Here is a 20,322-nt window from a genome sequence, read left to right on the forward strand (position 1 = left end):
ATACTTACAAAGTTGTAGCAACATGTCTTAAGGGCAACAAAGTCAAGGTATTAGAGTGGCCATCACAAAGCCCTGACCTCAATCCCATAGAACATTTGTGGGCAGAACTGAAAAAGCGTATGCGAGCCAGGAGGCCTACACACCTGACTCAGTTACACCAGCCCTGTCAGGAGGAATAGGCCAAAATTCCCCCAACTTATTGTGGGAAGCTTGTGGAAGGCTACCCAAAACATTTGACCCAAGTTAAACAATTTAAAGGCAACGTTACCAAATACTAATTGAGTGTATGTAAACTTCTGACCCACTGGGAATGTGATGAAAGAAATAAAAGCTGAAATAATTCTCTCTACTATTTTTCTGACATTTCACATTCTTAAAATCAATAAAATTTCAATCAAATATATTTATAAAGCCCTTCTTACATCAGCCGATGTCACAAAGTGCTGTACAGAAACCCAGCCTAAAACTCCAAACAGCAAGCAATGCAGGTGTAGAAGCACGGTGGCTAGGAAAAACTCCCTAGAACCTAGTAAGAAACCTAGAGAGGAACCAGGCTATGAGGGGTGGCCAGTCCTCTTCTGGCTGTGCCGGGTGGAGATTGTAACAGGACATGGCCAAGATGTTCAAATGTTCATAAATGACCAGCAGGGTCAGATAATAATAACCACAGTGGTTGTCGAGGGTGCAAAAGGTCAGCACCTCAGGAGTAAATGTCAGTTGGCTTTTCATAGCAGATCTTTCAGAGTATCTCTACCACTCCTGCTGTCTCTAGAGACTTGAAAACAGCAGGTCTGGGACAGGTAGCACGTCTGGTGAGCAGGTCAGGGTTCCATAGCCGCAGGCAGAACAGTGGAAACTGGCGCAGCAGCACGGCCAGGTGGACTGAGGACAGCAAAGAGTCATCAGGCCAGGTAGTCCTGAGGCACGGTCCTAGGGCTCACGTCCTCCGAAAGAAAAAAAGAAAAAGAGAGAGAGAGAATTAGATGGAGCATACTTAAATTCACACAGGACACCGGATAAGACAGGAGAAATACTCCAGATATAACAGACTGACCCTAGCCCCCCGACAAATAAACTACTGCAGCATAAATACTGGAGGCTGAGACAGGAGGGGTCGGGAGACACTGTGGCCCCATCCGACGATACCCCCAGACAGGGCCAAATAGGCAGGACATAACCCCACCCACATAATCCCACTAGAGGGATATCTTCAACCACCAATTTACCATCCTGAGACAAGGCCGAGTATAGCCCACAAAGATCTCCGTCACGGCACAACCCAAGGGGGGGTGATCCTAACTGACCTAAAACAGGGAATTTTTACTTGGATTAAATGTCAGGAATTGTGAAAAACTGAGTTTAAATGTATTTGGCTAAGATGTATGTAAACTTCTGACTTCAACTGTATATACAGTACCAGTCAAACGTTTGGACACACCTACTCATTCAAAGGTTTTTCTTCATTTGTACATTGTAGAATAATAGTGAAGACATCAAAACTATGAAATGACACATATGGAATCATGTAGTAACCAAAAAAGGGTTTAACAAATCAAAATATATTTTAGATTCTTCATAGCAGCCACCCTTTGCCTTGATTACAGCTTTGCACACTCTTGGCATTCTCACAATCAGCTTCACCTGCAATGCTTTTCCAACAGCCTCGAAGGAGTTCCCACATATGCTGAGCACTCGTTGGCTACTTTTCCTTCACTCTGCAGTCCAACTCATCCCAAACCATCTCAATTGGGTTGAGGTCAGGTAATTGTGTAGGCCAGGTCATCTGATGCAGCACCATCACTCTCCTTCTTGGTCAAATAGCCCTTACACAGTCTGTAAGGGCTTTATATTTCCATACTTGTACAAAACATTTCACTATGTAATCAATCACAATATAAATGCTCTAGAATGACATTTTCCAATTCACAAAAGCTACATTAATTACATATTTAGAAATAAGACTATTACAAGGATAACATCTGTGAAGGATCATGTAAGAGACTTCTCTGACTTGATAATTTAGCAAAAATGTGTGTGGATTAGTTCTCCCACACTGCCATTTCATATCAAATGAAGATCCCCACCGAAAATTTGCAGCAGCGGTAAACTTGCTGTTAATAATTTCTCGGACTAAATCGTCGTTACATTTCTTATTTAATATATTGATGCCATTAATTTATACACTATCACTGTAACTTAGTGCAAGTAATGAAAAGCTTAATCGATCTATCAGTTAAGTAACGATTCAATTGGGAATAGCTTTCATTAAAATGTCATATTCTTTACACAACATAACAAAGTTAGATTTGGCTAAACATTCATTGTAAGTATAAAGATTACCTTTGTAATTTATAAGCTGATTAACCACGAAGATGTTATTGGAAAACCAATTGTGAATTTTTTATATTATTTCTATATTTAATATCACTGTTATTGTAAATAAAACATTTGTGTGGAGAGAAGTGGTGCTTGTATAAGATAACAAGGACCAGCACATTACAGGTTGTTTATGAAATTTGACTTAACTTAACAGGAAGTTTACCCACAGCATTAGGGCATTGGAGTAAAAAATGAAGCCCCACAATATTCTGGAAAATAAAATGTGGTATTATATTCAAAAGAGTAAGGTTTTTGAGATACCTTTTAACCCAGTTCACTTTTGTAGTCTGGTTAAACAGCGTAAAATCTAAAACATTAAGACCACCGTCACATATCTTGTTGGAAATTACATCCTTCCTGATCTTGTCTGGCTTATTTTTCCCAATATTAATGAATAATAATTGGTCGAGAGTGGTACACATAGATTTACGAATCTCTTAATTAAGATGTAAAAATATAAAAAGCTAGAGATAAACCCTCCGCCTTTGACAACAGAACTCTAACCTGAAGAGAAAAATCTCTCGTCAACTATGATCATTTTTTATTTTTTATGTTTATATATTCAATTCAGCGATGTACATTAATTGCTTTCATTTCGTTAGTATTTCGTGTAATTTTGACACCTAAGTAGGTTACTACATATTTGACAGCAATTTCACATATTCTAATAGTCACTGCATCTTTAAGTGCGCACATATCACATTTTACAATATTCAATACCAAATCTTACACTTGAGATAATTGCTCTACTGTATGTATAGCTACTGGAGCCTGATTTTAATTACTTAAAAATGTACTGCTCGTTCACTTTTTGTTTGTCTGCTTTCCACGGGGACGTGCTGCGCGCAACCGTCAGTTTCGAATCGGTTTGAGAATACTTTTCTCCCCGCGGAAGTGACGGCAAGGCGGCTCGCAGTTCGATTCCGGATTTGCTATAGACTGCAAGCAGTTTTCATGTTGACGTTTGTTTGTTTTCCATCATTATTTTTCTTCAGATACCACGGAGCAAATACGCGCACGAATTACTCCTTTCAAATTGCAATGGCCGAAAGTTTTTAGTTATTTTAGTCAAGGGTTCAATCAAGGTGGTGGTCAGCCTACCGAGCGAGCTAGCTACTAGCTTGTCAGCGAGACGAGCTGCGTGGTATATTCTGACCGTAGCTAGCCAGATTGGCATTGGATAGCAGTCATCGTGCTAGAGTAACTAGCTACTTCTGTTTTAGCTATTGTTTTTATAACATAATTATTCTGCTACACAATGCCAATGCATTCCAATCGATGAGAGTTGTGCAGCAAGCGTGCAGAGGCTCTCACGTTTGCTTGGTCTAGTTTGGTTGATTTGGACGCATTTGGTTCGTTTTGGAGAGGTTGTAGCGAAAGTATACCGATTCAACTCTACGAAGCCTAGGCCGAACCAAATTGGTCAACTTTGTTGAGAGGGCTGGCTTGTAGTCCCTTCAATATCCTGTTCCTGTGTGGGTCCCCGTGTGGTCGCCGACATGCTGAAGACCCGACAGTGTCTACTTGGCATCCGCACTTTCCTAGGTGTAACGTCCAGAATATGGGGCTTCTTCTTGTACATTCTCAGGAAGCACCTACGCACGGTAAGCATTACCACAGATAGAACAGGGGTTAGGTATAAAACATCTTTGACATTATTATTGTGAAGTTGTTAAACCAACTCACTCCTCGATTCTCACGTTATTTTTGCTATGTCTGGAGAGTGGGTCCAATGATATATACACTGAACAAAAATAAACTCAACATGTAACAATTTCAAAGATTTTACTGTTAATACGGAAATCAGTCAATTTAAACAAATGCATTAGGCCATAATCTATGGATTTCACGACGGAATACATTTGAGTCTTGGTCACATAACTTTTAAAAAAGTTAGGGGAGTGGATCAGAAAACCAGTCCGTTTCTGGTGTGACCACAATATGCATCATGACATCTCCTTTGCAATAGAGTTCATCAGGCTGTTGATTGTGGAATGTTGTCCCACTCCTCTTCAATGGTTGTGCGAAGTTGCTGGATATTGGCCGGTGCTGGAACACTGTCATACAACTCGATCCAGAGCATCCCAAATATGCTCAATGAGTGACATTTTGGTGAGTATGCAGGCTATGGAAGAACTGGGACATTTTCAACTTCCAGGAATTATGTACAAGCATGGGGCTTGGCATTATCATGCTGAAACATGAGGTGATGGCAAAGGATGAATGGCTTGACAATGGGCCTCAGAATCTGGTCACGGTATCTCTATGCATTGAAATGACAATAAATTGATAAAATGCAGTTGTATTCGTGGTACAAAGCTTGTGCCTGCCCATACCATAACCCCACTGCCACCATGGGGCACTCTGTTCACAACGTTGACGGTAGCAAACCGCTCGCCCACACACGCTGTCTGCCATATGACCGGTACAGTTGAAACCGGGATTAGTCCGTGAAGTGCACACTTCTCCAACTAGTGGCCATCCAAGGTGAGCATTTGCCCACTGAAGTCGATTACAACCCCAAACTGCATTCAGATCAAGACCCTGGTGAGGATAACGAGCATAGAGATGAGCTTCCCTGAGATGGTTTCTGACAGTTTGTGCAAAATTTCTTAGGCTTTACAAGCCCACCGTTTCATCAGCTGTTTGGGTGGTTGTTCTCAGACGATCCCGCTGGTGAAGAAGCTGGATGTGGAGGTCCTGGGCTGGCGTGGTTACATGTTGTCTGCGGTTGTGAGGCCAGTTGGACGTACTGCCAAATTCTCTAAAACAATGTCGGAGGCTGCTTATGGTAGAGAAATTAACCTTATATTCTCTGGCAACAGCTCTGGTGGACATTCCTGCAGTCAGCATGCTCCCTTAAAACTTGAGACATCTGTGGCGTTGTGTGACAAAACTGCACATTTTAGTGGCCTTTTATTGTCCCCAGCACAAGGTGTGCCTGTGTAATGATCATGCTGTTTAATCAGCTTCTTGATATGCCACACCTGTCAGTTGGATGGATTGTCTTGGCAAAGGAGAAATGTACACTAACAGGGATGTAAACCAATTTGTGCACAACATTTTAGAGAAATAAGCTTTTTGTGCATATGAACCATTTCTGGGATCTTTTGATTTCAGCTCATGAAACATGGGACCAACCCATTACATGTTGCGTTTTATATTTATATCATGCGTCATTGGATGTGTGAGTCTGAGACAGACACTCAACTCGCATATTCAAATGTCTTGGTTACAGCTGTCATAACCCTGTCACAAACCCAAAGCACAATCAACCTAAAATTAGAACCAATCATCTCACCAAGAGCACAAGCCTTATCAGAGCCATAGTCAGAATAGAATTTGCTGGAAATGTGCTTCCAGTGGGGCTGTAGGAACCATTGATATAAACACAGACAGAACCTATGCTATGGACTCACATTAACCCTTCTGATTCTGACATTTGTTAATTGAATGCCGCTGCTCATGTTTGTGGGTTAACTTTTGTAGCCCACTACTGTAGTGTGATGTGAGTGTTAAGGTGACAAAGAAAGGATCTTGTTCGACAGAAGTCTTTGATATATGGACTTGACCCAGAAGACTCTGGTCACCTACTGGTTCACTGATGCTCCTAATATAAACTTGACATTTTGAGGTGTTCAAGGATCCACCTGTTCAAGTAATGCACAGTCGGGTCGGGTGATGCATATTGTTTGTTTATTATATACTGTCTCTAGGCTGTAAACTCAATGCCGCGGTATCAAATTATTTAGTTTCCGACTTAGTTTTGCAGCGAGGGAGGGGGAGGTGTTACGTCTAAGTATGGTGTAATATTAGTTTCAGTTTATTTAGCTTCTGGGTTAACAGAGGGTAGTCCACATTAGGGCCAAAGGGTGAGTGATTACTGAGCCACAAAGACTACCCTGCTACTGTTCACTCTCTCACGGTTTAGTCAAGCTCCAGTGTTTACGGCTTGTACTGTATTACCTAACAGTAATACATTGTCACTGACCAGAAAGCCTAAGGGCCTAGTCGGTGGGTTGCAGGCGCAGTGTTTGGATAGAGATACTCTATGATGTGTGGGGTTGATGTAACACATCATGTAACACATAGTGGGAAATAATTTATTCCACAATGTATCAACCTGTTACTCCCCTGAACGAGTGGTTTAATGTTAATTCTCTGGAGTATGATATTACTGGTGCGACGGTGGTTTTCCCACTCCCAATGACCAAGGTGACGACGGGCCTAGCTGTCTGGCTGAAGCAGGTTGCACATTCATACAATAGAGAGCCTGGTATGCTGTAGCCATGTAGGTCTAGACCAGGGCTCTCTGACCCTGTTCCTGGAGAGATACCCTTCCATAGGTTTTTTGCTCCAGGTTGGAGGGCTGCAGAGTGGTTCCTGGGTTAAGGGGGTGGCATACAGACAACACCCCAGGGGGGTACAGAAAGTGGGGCTGTGGGTTCCCCCCATGGCTTCCACCAGCTGCTCATGAACAGGCTATCCCTAGGCCTGGTCAGCCGTGCCAAGCCCCACAGGGCATGAAACGGGCCTGGCAGGGAAGTGCTGTCGAATGGTTTCGGACAGAACAAGTTTTTTTCCTGCCCCAGTCAGTCACCCTGCGGGTCTCCCTTTTCCACTTGGTCCCCTATTCTAGTGACAGCCGCGGACAGCTGGGGGAGCTAAATATAGCCCTTATGGAAAACAGGGCCCTGGGGCCACTGAGTCTGAAAACTGTCAAAGAAGCAAGGAACCATGAATGAATGAATGAATGAATGGAGTGAAGAAAATGGGTGTGAATAATCTGATATTGCTCCCTCTCGTCACATCCTTTTCAACAGGTGTCTCATCTGCACTGACGGGTGTAAGCAAATTCCCAGTAGGCATCCACAATACTACATAGTGCTGACAAGTAAATGCAGCAGGTGTAACCACAACTTTTCAAATGCACACAAGGATAGCAGCATAGGTAGCAGACAATGGAATGACGAGGACTTTTACTGTAAAGTGGGGTTTGATGCGTTCCATCCTCTTGTAATAGTTATCTATAGCTTGGATTGTTTTTGACATTTTTAGTCCTGTAACATGGCCAATACCACAGTAACCAAACATCGTCTTCTGTTCTGTTTTCAATTCTTGAATTTCATGCTCACAGATGGACTCTGTCGTTGGCTGAGTTTACTATGTTTAATCTCTTTCGGTCTGTCTTTCTTTCAGGTTATCCAGTACCAGACAGTGCGGTATGACACTTTACCCCTGTCCCCTATCTCCAGAAACAGACTCAGTGAGTATATAGTCCACTTGTCTAAATTTAGTTAAGTCATTGTTCAGTAATGCCTGTAAACTGATCTGCAAAGAAAGAGCTGTAACTTTTTCAGTTATTTTTGTATAAAAAAAAATATATAGACAAACAAGCAAAGTGAGAAAATATTATCACAAATACAGAACACACACACACACACACAAAAACAAAAATGAAAAATCAACTGGTACAATCTGTACAAGGAAGCTAGTACAACAAAGTGATGGGCATCTAATGGTATACATATTTAAAGACAACCTACTGTATGTGCATGAAACACGGGTGCTCTCTGGGCATTAGGAGGTCCAAATACTACTGTTTTAAGAGCTTGTCTCAATAAAGGAAAACGGGGGACTGTGCTTTCACAAATGTGGGTTCTTGGTCCTGTAAATCCATTGTTAATTTCAGTTCTTAGGCTGAAGAGTATGAATGCACCCCAGTCTTTTCAAATGGCTTTTCCGTAGGACAGCCCTGCTCAACTGTCTTATCCTGTGGTGCCTGGAGAAGTGGGTATACTCAAATTTGGCACAAAAAAAAATATCAGAAGCGGGGGGGGGGAAAGCTGTTGACAAGCTCTGCTTTCCCATAGTTTATACAATTGGATGTTCTAAGTTCACAACAATGCTTAACTCTCATCCAGAGACTATTTTTTTTAGGTCCAGGGAAAAACATTTCAAATATAATTTTGGGAGGGTGTAGTTGCCCTTTCATTTAATTGCTCACCTAGCAAGAGACCGTTTTGCTAGCGGTGTTTCTGTCCAATGTAGCTAGCCCTACAATTTAGGCTACAGGTGATGGCAGAGTTTGCAAAACAAATGCCCTCCCGATTGATACAAAGACCTACTTTGCAGTCAACATTTAATTGGGAAGGTTTTTTGGGAAATCGTTTTGAATTTAAATTTGAACTGCCATGATGACCGAATTACACATCGCAAAGATTCAACTAAGATTTAGGACCAAACTTATTGAATAACTGGTTTGCATACCCATTGTTGCCTAAATTAGCATTTACTGGTAGATATAATCGATTGAAACGTCTTTCCTAACCTTCCGGCTACCGATGTCGTTAAATTCTGTGAGCTGCTCAATGAGAACCAGTTGAGAGCTACATGCTCTTGCTGCCTGATATTCTGCTGAAACTAGATGTGTGCTGCGGGCATGTGGATATATTTCACGTGCTTTGCAATTGTGTAGGATACTTTGTGCATGATTTCTCTTTTGCGCTATATAATTGATACGGCGTATATACTTGCACTATACTATTGTGATACACATCAGTGTGGATTAAGTAATGTGTGTGTGTATACGCAATGCCCACTGAAAAAAAAAAAAAAAATATATATATCACTGAACTTATCACATATATCGGATACCTTCTGTTGAAGCGTGTGTTCACAAAACAAATATGTGAGCGCATTGGCGCAAACAAACCATTTTTTCACTTGTAAGATGTAAGATGGTAAAATCATCGCTATTACTGTTATGTTATTTTATGGTCTTATAGATTAGACCTAGCATGGTGTGTGTATTAAGTAAGCCATGTTCAAGCTAGAGCGGCCCATAGTGCACACAAGCCTCTCCTGTTTCCGTAGCGCCAGGCAGCTTGATGTACAGTACGCCCCCTGGACAGGACACTAGTCTCTCACAGGGACTTGCCCCCCAATCTTCTTTATGCTGAGTGCCAAGCAGAGCGGCATCGGGTCCTATTTTTTTTTTGTCTTTGGTATGATTCGACCAGGGAGTGAACCCCCAATCTCGGGGAGGACAATCTAACCACAAGGCTAAGTTGGTGAGGTATATATTATTGAACAGGTAATAAGCAGGTGTGTGTTTGGTATTCAGATGCAGTAAAGAGGAAGATTCTGGTGCTGGATCTAGATGAGACGCTGATCCACTCTCACCACGACGGGGTCCTCAGACCCACAGTGAGACCTGGCACACCACCAGACTTCATCCTCAAGGTAAACGCATGCGTGTAGAGAATTGGGGGGGTAGCCAAACCTGGACCCTCTGGTCCAGAGTCAAGCATGCTGCGCGTACACCCATCTGACCCAAGATGATACTACTCCTAGTCTGTTTCCTCTCTCTTGCAGGTAGTCATTGACAAGCACCCTGTCAGATTCTTTGTACATAAAAGGCCGCACGTCGACTTCTTTTTAGAAGTGGTGAGTAAAAGTTAGCAGTTTTTGTCCTTCGTCAACTATGAGTTCTATTTTGTACGTCAGTAGCTAGGTTCCCATCCAATTGGCGACTGATTTTCATGTGAAGAGTCTAAAATCCTCAAAGAAATTATGCACTTTTTCACACCAGTGGTGTTTCCACCAAATTGACTTGTAGCTGATTTATAAAAAAAATATATATATATATATTTATTCGGTACCTGAACTTAATGTTCAATGTGTTTACATCGCATTTTCCACTTGAGTGATAGTTTTGTCACAAACTGTTGCATTAAATAGCAAATGTGCCTACTCTGGTGTTGACACGTGGCCAACAGCTGGCAGATACAGTGAGGGTAGACTAGTGATGAGGTTATGGCTAAATCAGTCATGCATCGATCACCATGTCACCTGAATCAGACCCTCAATATTTATTTAAAAGGAGCACCAAGATCACCATGCACTTTCACCGCCCTGTGAAGTTAATTTATTTTATATATAGCCTAATAAACTGCATGGTTTCCAGAGTCGTAGTGGGAGGGCCACACAACATGTCATCGCGTGACTTGATATGATAGTTTTATAGTAATAATAATTATTTGTGTGTCCCTTATTTGTGTGTCCCTTACTGGAAATGTCTCAACAAACAGCACAGCATCACCAATTGGTGCATAAATGTGGATACAGTTCGTAATTCAGTTAGTAAATTCTCCGGGGGAGGGGCATCGAGCAGTTATTTATTCAGTTGATTTATATTGGTAGGAATTAATTATTTCTTGGCTCTGTTGGTTTTGTAAAGATGGACTCCGTGTCGGCGGCCTGATGGTAGGAGCTGGTACTCCTGGTTGAGTGGGAGTGTCAGGTTGGTGGCGGTCTTGCCCTCACCACTCCAAGAACAGTGCTTTCATGTTCTCGAGATGAATTTAATTTACAGCTTTACTACTATTTTGTGTAGTGGGTTTTTATTTGCGATATACCAGGCTTTGAAACCAAGAGTGATGTCTGAGCAAAGGATGTGTAGAATATGGTTGTTATTCTTTTGACCTAATTTATTTAGGGTGCGTTTGTAAATTCACCTTGGCTATCAACTCCAATTTCAGAACAGTCTCATTTCAGTATGACAGAGCCCAGAATAACTGATGAATTTACGGACACTTAATATGAATATGACCGGAGTCAGTGAACGTCGGCAAAAAAAACATATTGTTGTCATTGGCACAGTTGGTCGCCAACGCTCTAGATAACATGAATACAGCCTAACCAGCTCTGCTAGGGTGAGTAAAATGGTCAGTTGAGGGATTCTATTAATTGTGTCTGGAAGTAGCTAGCTAACTTTAGCCAGTTAACCCAGTTAGCTTGGGTTCTGACTGTGAGGTCAGAACGCTCAGATCAACCCTACTCCTCGGCCAGAGTGTCCAGTATGCGCTCTGAATGGTCCGAGAGCGAAACACTCTGAATTTACAAACGGCCTGAGCGCACTCAAGTACATCTACGAACACCCTTATTCTCCTCATGAAATAGTCATTTTCCATTTTTGTATATCTGTGTGTTGGCATTCCAGGAGAGTTTTGAGTCAATTATAGTTCAAAGATATTTGTATTGCTCAACTGACACTATTTGTTCTGAGTCAATGTGGATGGGCCCGCTGTCATCTTTTATAGATCTAAAGTCATTTCCTTGGGGGGGGTTTCACATTAAGAATGTTTTCCTTGCCCCATTGGGTGGAGTGTGCTATTTCTGTCCTGTAGTCATCCTCTGACCCCTTAATTAGACCAACGATTGCTGTATCTTCTGCGTACTTTATTGTTGCACATTCTGATGTTATTTGGGTGCAATCGTTGGTGTAGAGCAGGGGTGGGGAATTTGGGCCACAAAAAAGCGGTGGGGGGGGCACAGTGGCTCGTGGGTCTGAGAATTAAAAAAATATATATATTGTCTGCGTCCCTAAAAAGGGGGGCATACAGGCCACCAGTTGCCCATCGCTGGTGTAGAGGGTGAACAGAACCGGTGAAAGGACACTGCCCTGGGGTACCCATATATTGGTGGTTAGTGTGTCCGATGTATTCACATTGAACCTCACTGTTATGACACAACTGGTGAAAATACCGGATCCAGTTGATTAGAGGGGCAAGTTTTTTTTAACAAGTATATCAAGGTGTAATAAGTAGAAGGCAGATGAAAAATCCACAGTTCTGGCATTTATCTGGGTGCATGTAGATTTTATGGAGAAGGAAGAGCAGTGCATCCTTATCTCTGGCCTGGTTTACATGCAAACTGGAATGGGTCCAGTAGGCTCTCCGTGTGCTGGAGAATGTGTCCCAGGACAATGCTCTCCAAGCATTTGATTATCACCAAGGTCAAGGAGATGAGACGATAGTCATTCAGGGATTTGGGATTATTCATTTTAGGAATGTGCACAATGGTTGCAGTTTTCCAGAAAAAAAGGATTCTGTGTATGTCACTTGCCATTTACACTCCCTGATAATCCGCACGCTTAGACCATCAAAGCCTGTTGTTTTCCGAAGATTGAGTTTAGAAAGGACAATTTTCAGCGACGATTATGGGACTGTCATTCGGGAGGGTTAAGTCATTTACAGGAAGCCTGTCCGTTGTTTAAAATCTAGGTTCATTGGCTAGGTTGTTGTCATTTGTTTAAGATATTTCCATGCCTCCCTTGCTTTGTTATTTTCAAGCGTGTTTTCCATTTTGAGTTTGTAATCCAACTTACTATTTTTTTAATCTATTTTAATGTCTCTCTGTATGGATTTCATCAGTTGTCCTTCGCACACATTGCTTTTCACTTTTGGTCAATTAACTGTTTTAGTTACTTAGTTATCCAGGGTTTTGCATTTTGGAAAAATGTTTAGTGGTCTTTACTAGAATTACAGAGTTAATGCAACAATGTAGCTATGTAGTCAGTAATAGTTCAGTCCTTTAATGTTTTTGTTCGTGTCACAGAATTTCTTCCAAATGGTAGTCAAAGCAGCCTTTCAACATGTCCATATTTGTTTCGGACCAATCCTTCACATACCTTTTTATACAAGGTTCCTCAGATTACATGTTCTGTTTGTAGCTAGGTGAGAGCAAAATGGAATTGCGATCCGAGTCCCCAAGTGGTGCTGTATGCTTTTATAGCCATGCTTTGTACTTAAATAACAGAGATCTCGAGTTTTTCGATTGCAAGTGTGGCAGGTTACATATTGTTAATAATTTGGGAGGGCTTTGCTTAAGGTAAGGTTTTAAGGTTTTAATATCATTGCAGATGAGTTGTTTGGGTACCTCTGGTGCTACGTTCTCCAATCTCCTGATGAGATCATGGATTATGTCAGCAGCCTTGTCGTAGTTGGCTTTGGTGTGTGTGTACATTTTTGAGCATTAAGGCATTTCCAGCGCCATTTCTCGTACAATTCATTTTACCAACACAAAGATCCCACCATGTAGAAGGAACAAATGATCTGTCGGCATTTAAAAATTGTACCAAAACTTCCTTTTTCCATCACAGCTGTTGTGGTGATAAAAAAAAAAAGTTTTTAGTTATACAAGATGACTAACTTAAATAACTGTGGATGGAAATGTGGTTGTCAATGATGTTTACCTCTGTTCTGCTTGGCCAGTTCTTTGACTGTAAATGATGGCGTGAGCCTTACATGTATCCCTGGATGTGTGTCACCCCTGTCTCCAGGTCAGCCAGTGGTATGAGCTAGTAGTGTTCACAGCCAGTATGGAGATCTACGGCTCGGCAGTGGCAGACAAGCTGGACAACAACCGGAACATCCTGAAACGCAGATACTACAGACAGGTATCACTCTCCCCTTTTCATATGAACACAACTGATTTATGTCCATCCATAGTGACCGAATGTACTCTCTATGGAGATAGAATCGATCAATCGTGTATTTGCAATCTGCTTACATCCTGTGTGTATTTTCCCTGTGTCTGCAGCATTGTACGTTGGATCTAGGTAGCTATATTAAAGACCTGTCAGTAGTACACGACGACCTGTCTAGTATCGTCATCCTGGACAACTCGCCCGGAGCTTACCGGAGCCATCCAGGTGAGACGACACACACACTCATATGGTGGTCCTGTATGGCTCAGTTGGTAGAGCATGGCGTTTGCAACACCAGGATTGTGTGTTTGATTCCCAGGGCCACCCATAGATAAAATGTATGGATGCATGACTAAGTCTCTTTTGGATAAAATGAAATCCAAGTTTATTTGTCACCTGCACCGAATACAACAGGTGTTTCACCTTACAGTGAAATGCTTACTTACAGGCTCTAACCAATGGTGAGAGAAAAAAAAGGTGTTTGTGTGTGTGTAGGTAAGTAAAGAAATAAAACGATAGTAAAAAGACATTTGAAAAAAGAGTAGCAAGGCTATATACAGACACCTGTTAGTCAGGCTTATTGGGGTAGTATGTACATGTAGGTATCGTTAAAGTGACTATGCATATATGATGAACAGAGAGTAGCAGAAACGTAAAAAGAGGGGTTGGCGGGTGGTGGGACACAATGCAGATAGCCCGGTTAGCCAATGTGCGGGAGCACTGTTTGGTCAGGCCAAATTAGGTAGTATGTACATGAATGTGTAGTTAAAGTGACTATGCATATAAGATAAACAGAGAGTAGCAGTCCGGGTAACCATTTGGTTACCTGTTCAGGAGTCCTATGGCTTGGGGGTAAATACTATTGAGATGATGCAACCGGTCAGGATGCTCTCGATGTTGCAGCTGTCAAACCTTTTGAGGATCTCGGGAACCCATGCCAAATCTTTTAAGTTTCCTAAGGGGGAATAGGCTTTGTTGTGCCCTCTTCACGACTGTCTTGGTGTGTTTGGACCAATCTAGTTTGTTGTTGTGGACACCAAGGAATTTGAAGCTCTTAACCTGCTCCACTACAGCTCTGTCGATGAGGATGGGGACGTGCTCGGTGCTCCTTTTCCTGTAGTGCACAATCATCTTCTTAGTCTTGGTTATGTTGAGGGATAGGTTGTTATTCTGGCACCACCCGGCCAGGTCTCTGACCTCCTCCCTAATAGGTTGTCTCATCGTTGTCGGTGATCAGGCCTACCACTGTTGTGTCGTCAGCAAACTTAATGATGGTGTTGGAGTCGTGCCTGACCATGCAGTCGTGCGTGAACAGGGAGTACAGGAGGGGACTGAGCATGCATCCCTGGGGAGTTCCAGTGTTGAGGATCAGCGTGGCAGATGTGTTGCTACCTACCCTCACCACCTGGGGGCAGCCTGTCAGGAAGTCCAGGATCCAGTTGCAGAGGGAGGTGTTTAGTCCCAGGTTCCTTAGCTTGGTGATGAGCTTTGAGGGTACTATGGTGTTGAATGCTGAGCTGTAGTCAATGAACAGCATTCTCACATATGTGTTCCTTTTGTCCAGGTGGGAAAGGGCAGTGTGGAGTGCAATAGAGATTGCATCATCTGTGGATCTGTTTGGGCGGTATGTAAATTGGAGTGGGTCTAGGGTTTCTGGGATAATGGTGTTGATGTGAGCCATTACCAGCCTTTCAAAGCACTTCATGGCTATGGACGTGAGTGCTATGGGTCTGTAGTCATTTAGGCAGGATGCCTTTGTGTTCTTGGGTACAGGGACTATGGTGGTCTGCTTGAAGCATGTTGGTATTACAGACTCAATCAGGGACATGTTGAAAATGTCAGTGAAGACCCCTGCCAGTTGATCAGCAAATGCACGGAGCACACGTCCTGGTAATCCGTCTGGCCCCGCAGCCGTGTGTATGTTGACCTGTTTAAAGGTCTTACTCACGTTGGATACGGAGAGCGTGATCACACAGTCGTCCGGAACAGCTGACGCTCTCATGCATGCCTTAGTGTTGCTTGCCTCGAAGCGAGCATAGAAGTGATTTAGCTCGTCTGGTAGGCTTGTGTCACTGGGCAGCTCGCAGCTGTGCTTCCCTTTGTAGTCTGTAATAGTTTGCAAGCCCTGCCACATCTGACGAGCGTCGGAGCCATTGTAGTATGATTCAATCTTAGCCCTGTATTGATGCTTTGCCTGTTTGATGGTTCGTCGCAGAGCATAGCGGAATTTCTTGTAAGCTTCCGGGTTAGAGTACCGCACCTTGAAAGCGGCAGCTCTACCCTTTAGCTCAATGCGAATGTTGCCTGTAATCCATGGCTTCTGGTTGGGGTATGTACGTACAGTCACTGGGGACAACGTCCTCAATTCACTTATTGATAAAGCCAGTGACTGATGTGATGTATTCCTCAATGTCATTGGAAGAATCTCAGAACATGTTCCAGTCTGTGATAGCAAAGCAGTCCTGTAGTTTAGCATCTGCTTCATCTGACCACTTTTTTTATAGACCGGGTCATTGGTGCGTCCTGCTTTAATTTTTGCTTGTACGCAGGAATTGGGAGGGTAAAGTTGTGGTCGGATTTACCAAATGGAGGGCGAGGGAGAGCTTTGTACGCGTCTCTGTGTGTGGAGTACAGGTGATCTAGATTTTTTTCCCCTCTGGTTGCCCATTTAACATGTTGATAGAGATTTGGTAGAACTGATTTAAGTTTCCCAGCATTAAAGTCTCCGGCCACTAGGAGCGCCGCCTCTGGGTGAGTGGTTTCCTGTTTGCTTATTTCCATATACAGTTGACTGAGTGCGGTCTTAGTGCCAGCATCTGTCTGTGGTGGTAAATAAACAGCCACAAAAAGTATAGCTGAAAACTCTCTAGGCAAGAGTACTGGCCTGCAGTTTATCACAATATACTCTACTTCAGGCGAGCAAAATCTAGAGACTTCCTTAGATTTCGTGCACCAGCTGTTGTTTACAAATATGCACAGACCGCCCCCCCCTCGTCTTACCGAAGTGTGCTGTTCTATCCTGCCGGTGCAGCGTGTATCCCGCTAGCTGAATATCCATGTCGTCATTCAGCCACGATTCCTTGAAGCATAGGATATTACATTTTTTTTATGTCCCGTTGGTAGGATATTTGTGATCGTACCTCGTCTAGTTTATTGTCCAATGATTGCACGTTGGCGAGTAATATTGACGGTAATGGCAGCTTTCCTAGTCTTCTGCGGGTCCGGACGAGGCATCCGGCTCTTTTCTTCCGTAAGATACGGCTGCAGAAACATTATGTACAAAAAAACACATAATAGCACAATTGGTTAGGAGACCGTAAAACGGCGGCCTTCTCCGGCATCATTCCTAAAAAGAGCCTGCTAAATGGCATATACTGTATTCTATGCATTTGTATGCTACTGTTCAAAAGTTTGGGGTCACTTAGAAATGTCCTTTTGAAAGAAAAGCACTTTTAAGTCCATTTTAATATAACATCAAATTAATCAGAAGTACAGTGTATATTGTTAATGTTGTAAATTACTATTGTAGCTGGAAATGGCAGATGTTTTATGGAATATCTACATAGGCCCATTTTCAGCAACCATCACTGTGTTCCAATGGCATGTTGTGTTAGCTAATCCAAGTTTATCATTTTAAGACTAATTGATCATTAGAAAATTGCAAAAGGGTAATGTTAGCACAGCTGAAAACCGTTGTCCTGATTTAAAGAATCAATAAAACTTGCCTTCTTTAGACTAGTTGAGTATCTGGAGCATCAGCATTTGTGGGTTCAATTACAGGCTCAAAATGGCCAGAAACAAACAACTTGCTTCTGGAACTCGTCAGTCTATTCTTGTTCTGATAAATGCAGGCTATTCCATGCGAGAAATTACCAAGAAACTGAAGATCTCGTACAACGCCTTGTACCTCTCCCTTCACAGAATAGATGTCTCTAACCAGAATAGAAAGGAGTGGGAGACTTCGGTGCACAACTGAGCAAGAGGACAAGTACATTAGTGTCTAGTTTGAGAAACAAACACCTCAAGTCCTCAACTGGCAGCTTCATTAAATAGTACCTGCAAAACACCAGTCTCAACGTCAACAGTGAAGAAGCGACTCCGGGATGTTGGCCTTCTAGGCAGAGAAAAAGCCATATCTCCGACTGGCCAATAAAAATAAAATATTAAAATGGTCAAAAGAGCACAGACAGTGGAAGATTGGAAAAAAAAGTGTTATGGACAGATGAATTTACAGTGTTCGGATCACAAAGAAGAACATTTGTGAGACGCAGAAAAAATTAGAAGGTGCTGGAGGAGTGCTTGACTCCATCTGTCAAGCATGGTGGAGGCAATGTGATGGTCTGGGGGTGCTTTGGTGGTGGTAAAGTGGGAGATTTGTACAGGATCACTCCATTTTGCAACACCATACCCTGTGGACGGCACGTAATTGAAGCCAATTTCCTCCTACAACAGGACAGTGACCCAAAGCACAGCTCCAAACAATGCAATAACGATTTAGGGAATAAGTAGTCAGCTGGTATTCTGTATTTCATGGAGTGAAATTAAAAATCAATTAAAAATCATTATTTATAACCTTGTCATTGACTTTTCTATTCATTTTGCAGCTCATTTCATGTATGTTTTCATGGAAAACAAGTACATTTCAAAAGTGACCCCAAACTTTTGAACGGTGGTGCATTTGTATATCATTCTAGGTCATATCCTTGGAGGTGAGCTTAGATAATTGTTTTTAAACTAAAAAGGTTGTGAAATCAGTTGCATTCAGCTTGCTGGGTGTGGGTGGAAGGTTGCCAAGCAGCTCTTGCACGTTTCATGCAAACAAACCACGCACACCAATTCAAATGTTTCCTATAGAAAGTGTGATTAGTCTTGTGACAGGCTTGTGAGAATAAGGGTAAGTTGGCATCTATACAACACTGCGCACCTTAGTAATACAAGGAATGTTTTGTTGATTTTCTAACCGCAGATAGTTTTGTCCAACTCAACTTTTTTTTTTACCTATCAAATATTATGTTTCATACCTCTCCTACTTTTGTCACTCAGAAGTACTCTCCTTTGTTTCCAAATCTCTGTATTTGCCTTTTAGACAATGCAATACCTATCAAGTCCTGGTTCAGTGACCCTAGTGACACAGCACTCCTTAACCTGCTGCCTATGCTAGATGCACTTAGGTGAGTATTTCAGGTATTCAGACTGATGGATGAGCATCCTGCACTGTAGCAGTGTTTTTTTTCCATTTACCTGGTAGCATGAGAAATGTATTACCCTGACAACTGTCTTCTCTCCTAGGTTCACCGCTGACGTCCGGTCCGTCCTCAGTCGAAACCTCCACCAGCACCGGCTCTGGTGATTGGCTTATTCTGCAGGGAGGGTTTGGCTGATTAGCCCTCTTTTTAAACCCCTTCCCCTTGCCGACTCCCATCGCTCCTCCGTTTCCACGCAGTGGACCTCTCCCCTCACCCCTCAGAAAGGGACAGAGGAGAGTCTCAGCATAACATGAAACAAGGGATGAACAGAGCGAGATCTGGAAGGCCAGGAAATGACTGGGGGGAAAGCCAGCTTTTCTTTTTCTTGTTTTCGCTTCTTTATTTCTATGTTTTTTTAACAAAATGGAGTCTCAGCCTTACAGTTCCTGATACTGACTCTGTATGTACGCATGGGGCTGCGTTTGTGTACGTTTAGTTGGGCGAATGCTCACATTTGTACGTCTTGCTAAACCTTCGACGTTACAAAAAGAGAAGGAACAGCAAGGCAACGAACGAGACAAGTTTCCACCTTTTGCTTCTTACCCTGGTCTCTGCACAACAAAAACAACAGGCAATGGCCTGTAATTTTACACACTCTCTACTTGGTACTGGACTTTACTTCACTTAAGACAGCCAAGAGCAACCAGACAGGAGAAAATGGACGATGATAAGTTTTGAATGGGGGGTTTTGGGGGAATATAGGCCCTATCAAGGTCATTCGTGTGTCAGGGGTTACCGATGATTAAGACGTTCTACATAACAGATCTCTGGATGAATTACAAATCAGTCTAATTTGTTTTATCAAATGACTGACATGATCATGTCTATCTTGGATGTGTTCCCCCAAAAAGGCTTGTAGGATACATCAAGATGGAAGGATGGACTAAAGAAGTTATGAAAGAAAAGAGTGGTTTAAAAGAAAGACTTTGGATGGTGGAACCTCTTTAAATTTCTCATCTTTCAGTTACCGTGATGTGTATCGTATGACCTGGACATCTCCGTTATTGCAAATCTTATGCCTGATACCATTTCAATTTATGAGATTTGCACTTAATTTCTGGATTTTTTCTTCATTTTTCTGCTGCTAATTTGAAGCAGAATGAGCAGCCACCTGAATGTTTTACCTGCTCCCTTGACTGTATTGGTACCATTGTCCGCCACCTCTGTCTTTTCAATGCCATTTGAACAATTTCAATCTTGTCAAGGCTCCAGTCATGACTGCTTCTTTTTGATTCAGTCCCCAGGTCTGTGTTACTAATAAAACACTTGTCAGTGTCGACCACTTTTACCTGGTGCTCCTTTTTAATTCACTCTCCCTGGAAAATACTTGAAAGTAAAGTCTGGATTATACTTTTGTGTTAGCTTGTATCTTGACAATAGTATGCCTTTTGTGTGAATATACATAACTACCTACGCTGGAAAGGA

The 20,322-nt window shown here is 42.4% G+C and overlaps 1 protein-coding gene across 1 annotated transcript; it reads left to right on the forward strand.

Moving 5' to 3' along the window:
• Window positions 1–3,207: 3,207 nt before the first annotated feature.
• Window positions 3,208–20,176, forward strand: LOC112214756 (CTD nuclear envelope phosphatase 1A). The gene is made up of 8 exons (XM_024373747.2): window positions 3,208–3,983; window positions 7,579–7,645; window positions 9,506–9,624; window positions 9,757–9,828; window positions 13,505–13,621; window positions 13,765–13,876; window positions 18,738–18,822; window positions 18,941–20,176. Exons 1-8 carry the CDS (start codon window positions 3,879–3,881, stop codon window positions 18,999–19,001), a joined length of 738 nt encoding a protein of 245 aa, XP_024229515.1. The 5' UTR covers window positions 3,208–3,878; the 3' UTR covers window positions 19,002–20,176.
• Window positions 20,177–20,322: the final 146 nt, after the last annotated feature.

The sequence above is a fragment of the Oncorhynchus tshawytscha genome, linkage group LG15 (assembly GCF_018296145.1).
Source record: "Oncorhynchus tshawytscha isolate Ot180627B linkage group LG15, Otsh_v2.0, whole genome shotgun sequence".
NCBI classification, from domain to species: Eukaryota; Metazoa; Chordata; class Actinopteri; order Salmoniformes; family Salmonidae; genus Oncorhynchus; species Oncorhynchus tshawytscha.

Excerpts from the sequence above, each read along its gene's own strand:
- LOC112214756 (XM_024373747.2), top strand. The coding sequence starts at position 3,879 with ATGCTGAAGACCCGACAGTGTCTACTTGGCATCCGCACTTTCCTAGGT. Across the intron at positions 9,625-9,756 it reads CACCAGACTTCATCCTCAAG|GTAGTCATTGACAAGCACCC; the intron begins GTAAACGCATGC and ends TCTCTCTTGCAG. Across the intron at positions 13,622-13,764 it reads AACGCAGATACTACAGACAG|CATTGTACGTTGGATCTAGG; the intron begins GTATCACTCTCC and ends CTGTGTCTGCAG.